Source organism: Pseudorasbora parva, chromosome 14 (genome assembly GCF_024679245.1).
Source record: "Pseudorasbora parva isolate DD20220531a chromosome 14, ASM2467924v1, whole genome shotgun sequence".
In the NCBI taxonomy this organism is placed as follows: domain Eukaryota; kingdom Metazoa; phylum Chordata; class Actinopteri; order Cypriniformes; family Gobionidae; genus Pseudorasbora; species Pseudorasbora parva.
In genome coordinates, this window is record NC_090185.1 from 20256529 (window position 1) to 20261322 (window position 4794).

General features: G+C 39.7%; 1 protein-coding gene across 1 annotated transcript; it reads left to right on the forward strand.

Moving 5' to 3' along the window:
* The first annotated feature begins 1829 nt into the window (after positions 1 to 1829).
* klf2a (Kruppel like factor 2a) lies at positions 1830 to 4427 on the forward strand. Its single transcript, XM_067415776.1, has 3 exons — positions 1830 to 2187; positions 2690 to 3584; positions 3697 to 4427. Exons 1-3 carry the CDS (start codon positions 2116 to 2118, stop codon positions 3870 to 3872), a joined length of 1143 nt encoding a protein of 380 aa, XP_067271877.1. The 5' UTR covers positions 1830 to 2115; the 3' UTR covers positions 3873 to 4427.
* The last annotated feature ends 367 nt before the right edge of the window (positions 4428 to 4794 follow it).

Genomic DNA, 4794 nt, shown 5'->3' on the forward strand with positions numbered 1-4794 from the left:
GTGTATGGATGTTAAAGGTTCTGCATGGAACCATTGATGCCATTAAAGACACTATTTTTTTAAGAGTGTATGTAAAATGTTCTTCACTGAACTATAGATGGCAATAAAGAACCTACCTGTACAGGTGGAGTGTGAGGGTGTGTCAGAAACCTCATACATGCATGGTCAGAGCAACTTATTAATTTATGATCCATGCAGCCCTAAGGGGAGAACTAGTTGTACTGTACAATACACCAACACCCTTTTCTGATATTCTTAGGCCTTGTCAGCATTCTCCGTGCCCAAATAACTGTACCACTAAATTAAGCTAATGAATCATACCAATTGATCATGTTGGTATGCTCAAGGGAATAGTATTAATTTGTACTTTTAATGGTTCACGTCGCACTTTGCTTGCGCCTCGTTTGTACTCTCATGAACGTTCTCTCCATTTGTGTTATTTTTGATGCACTAAAATAGAGAAGTGATGTAATTTCACACAAACCACCATTTTGTTTTATTTTGCACTGGATTGTGGGTGACTGGACCTTGCAATTTGCAAGCTCAAAATATATACTCATAGACTAGCTCAAGCACAAGTAATTTGCCCGATGACCGCTATTTGGGGGGGGGGGGGGGGGTCTATTAGCAAATGAAAGGGGGTTTTAAGAGCTTAATGGCATGCGTTTTGTTTAGAGATTGATACTACAGATATATTTGGAGTCTGAAAGGGTGTTAAAATGCGCCAAGAGTCGTGTTATTGTCAATAATTCGGTTCAATGATATGCAAATAGGATAAAGTTGTGGCTTAGGCTGCAGGTGCAAGAAGTACCATCACACACGCTTACATCATATATTCAGTGCAAATGCAGCATCACTTAAACAGTGGCTTTTTATAGATTTTATAAGTAATCAAAAGCTTACATTTCTAAACAAAATGTAGTAACAAAAAAAAAAAAAATATATATATATATATATATATATATATATATATATATATATATATATATATATATATATCAAAAAATAACTATAACTGAAAGGACATAGGCCTACTTGTGTTGACTTCATGTGAACTTATAGGCTAGTCAAATGACAAAAGAGGTTTAAATCTAGTTTGCCATTCTGAAAGATGTTTGTCAAATCTCCATAAAGCAACTACAGCTTTTTATCACAATACTATCAGTGGTTACATTTGTTAGCAGTAACAAAAGCCCCATTTTGAATAAGTAACTGATTGGTTTACAACATCAAACCGCTATTTCAAAGTAAATATAAATGTCTTTATTATTTATGATGTCATAAAATATACACAATTAAACCCAACAATTGCTTGTTAAAAACGTTAATGGTATTCACAAACATAAAACCTTTTTAAACTGTTTTATGTGGGAAATGTATGGAGTGAAATACATGTGTTCACTTAGTTGGAAGAAAGGGGATAGCTAAATGGCTTAATTTCATCTGCTCGAGCCAGCAAATTTTGCATTATTAAAATGCAATAATGCCCGAGGTCATAATCCCCTTTGTTTTAGCCGTGTCTCGAGGGATCACATGGCGCGCGCAATTGGTATCGACACTTCTCATCTTTAAACAACGTGTTAATGATGTGTGTTTTTCTCCTATTCTGCTCCTTTTCTCCCCAAAGGTAAGAGAGAGAGAGAGAGAGAGAGAGAGAGAGAGAGAGAGAGAGAGAGAGAGAGAGAGAGAGAGAGAGAGAGAGAGAGAGAGAGAGAGAGAGAGAGAGAGGAGGGATCTCATCTCTCGCATCATGTTGTACTCGTTTAACTCGTTTTTACCGAGGGGGCGTGGAGTGACTCCGGTGATTTAAAGAAGGAGCCCGTGCGCTCTCACCATCCAAGACGAAAGGCGCACACGCCGGAGAGCAGCAGCTATATAGCGGGGCTAAAATTAGGGACGGATAGTGCGTATTTCCTCCGCTTCGTACAATTGGTCCAGCTTCTACTGCCGTGATATTTATAAGATAAGGTCTTCTACCTCTCATACTTGCTGCATGAGTGTGAAACAGAGTGTAAGAGCAGAAACCGAGTTGTAGTGCACTACAACCAAAAGTTTCTTGGAGGGATTGCAACTGGTCCCCGATTTTGAAGCTTTTTTTTACTGGAACGACTGGAAATGGCTTTGAGTGGAACAATTTTGCCGTCTATTTCCACATTTTCTGCACAGAAGGAAAAATGCTGGGAAAACGTGAGTATATATATATTTATATTTCACTATATATGATTATGTAGCTAATTCTTTATTCCTGAGTAGTTATATTTTACATATACTTGTATATACACAAATTTTTTACAGGTTTTCAAACAGTTTTATGAACTACAAAATTATATTGCAATATGTTCTCGCAAAAATGAATCGCGTTCGTTCAGAACGTTACCATAGAAACGGCTGCTTTATATATATTTTTTATAATTATTGTCATTGTTTATCACGTTATGTTAGATTTACATCACAATGTATAAGAAAACCGTTAGTGTTTGGTTTAAAGCGTCTTTAAGATAGTTAACAGTTTTATTAGAAGTACTACAAGACATGAGTTCAGCTAGATGAACTTCAACTGCATTGAAAATGATTGACAGACATTCTTAAAAGTTGTTAAATACTTAGCACAGTAATGATGCTATAACTATTTTGTGCATTCTTGCTTTTAAAATCTCAAAGTAAGTTTAATCAATTTGTTACATTACAGAGGTGGAAGGAAGAACTGGACAGGTCCATGCATCTCAGCTGCATAGCTGACATATCAAACATGGACAACCTCAGAGCAACAGACGACGAAGATCTCGATAAATATCTGGATCTGGAGTTTATTCTGGCCAACACTGCGGGTTCTGATAATCTCGGACTCGGTATGGGAAGCGATTACAGAATGCAAGAATCCCGAAACATGTACAACCCAACCACATACTCTGTGCCTGAGATCAACGCGTCACCTCCGCCGTATACTACCAGCCTCATGGCAGAGCTTCTGCAATCCGATGTAGACACCTACTGCCAGCCATCTCTGCCCAACACCACCCAGGGAAGGTTCCTGGTCAGGTCTGTCTTCCCCAATCAGGACATTTCAGAGTGTATAAAAGTGGAGCCCTGCATGGACAGTTATGGACCTGTAAGAGGAATGGTTCCTAAAGTCAAACAGGAGGGCAACGGTGCATGCATGAGGTCATACGAGCAGCCAAGACTGGCCAACTCACCCCAGGGGGCAGGCAGCATGACCCCACCGCAGAGCCCTGCGGAGCTCATCAACACAGACTGTCAGTCACAAATGTGCCACGCGATGACGTTCACGCAGGCTTACCAGGGCAACACAGGGTTTTCCCATGCCGCACATCCACAGATGCAGCTGCCTTACCCAAACGCGCATCACTTCAGCGTGTGCGACGACGGGCTTGGGATGCCCAACGCCAACCAAAGAGTACTTCTGACACCCCCCTCATCTCCTCTGGAGATGGACGCAAAACCAAAGAGGGGACGTCGCACCTGGCCGAGGAAACGGACAGCGACTCACACTTGCACTTTTTCTGGGTGCGGCAAAACCTACACAAAAAGTTCCCACTTGAAGGCGCATCACAGAACGCATACAGGTAAACATCTCAATTGACTGCACTTTTGAAATTATAATGTCATCATGACAATAATCGATTGCTGAAAATGGATAAACATTAACGCACATTGTTTTTTCTTCTCTTTTGCTAGGTGAGAAGCCTTACCACTGCAGCTGGGAAGGTTGCGGCTGGAAGTTTGCCCGTTCCGATGAACTGACCCGTCACTTCCGCAAGCACACCGGACACAGACCCTTCCAGTGCCATCTGTGCGAGCGCGCCTTCTCCCGGTCCGACCATCTCGCCCTCCATATGAAACGCCATATGTAGGAACGGACTCTGAATATTTGGACTAAACGCACTGAACAATGAACATCATGGATGTTCAAAGCAAGCAATTTGTCTGTACCCCCTATTTAAAGTATGACAAAAGAGGAAACATGAACTGACTTGACCTATTGCTGAATCCTACACAATCTTGTAGCTGGTTCTACACTTCATTTCTTTTCAGATTTTTTTAAGAAACAAAATATATTTTTTTCTTTTCCAAAGAGCTTGACAAATGCCAAACAAGTTCAACTCATGTTAGGCTGGACCTAATCCTCAAGACGGAACTGGAATCAAACAGTAAAATGTGTTTAAGTTAACATGATGTACTATGGACATCACAACAGTGCCTTTAAATTCATGTATACATCTCACGAGTGCCATAAATACTCTTGGCATTTAAAAATAAAACTGTATGCTATTGTTTCAAAAAACTAAATAAGCTTTGTAAGACAATGTTTTCTTCTTTCAAAACTGCCTTAAAAGTTAACAAAAGGGCGTTAACTGAATGTTTGAAGTAATTTGTGCATTTATCGACATAAACATTTAAAAATCAGGGTCTTATGGTTGTTTGGTTTCTTTTTCTAACGTATTCTTACAATTTGTATGTTGTTAACGTGAATTGCAGACTGTCCCATGTTCGGATGACATGATAAGGGCTATGTGAGTTGTTCTGGACCAAACATTTTATGTACATAATTTATACACTGTAAATATTGTACTTAATGTACATATTAAACTTAATTGAGATATAAACATTTGTCTGTCTATGTGTTCAGCACACCAATCAATCTTTTCTTTTCGAGACCAGCTCTTGTGGTATCACCCAAGGTTAGAAGCCTTGAGGGAAACGGCAATCTTTCCCAGCTGCAACTTTGCCATGCCAGAGAGCTGTGGCTAGACCTATAAATACAAACACTGCATT

What these genes read in the sequence shown, in the direction of transcription:
- klf2a (XM_067415776.1), top strand. Translation starts at nt 2,116, where the DNA reads ATGGCTTTGAGTGGAACAATTTTGCCGTCTATTTCCACATTTTCTGCA. An exon ending in AGGAAAAATGCTGGGAAAAC is followed by an intron (nt 2,188 to 2,689) that starts GTGAGTATATAT and finishes GTTACATTACAG; the next exon opens with AGGTGGAAGGAAGAACTGGA. An exon ending in GCATCACAGAACGCATACAG is followed by an intron (nt 3,585 to 3,696) that starts GTAAACATCTCA and finishes CTCTTTTGCTAG; the next exon opens with GTGAGAAGCCTTACCACTGC.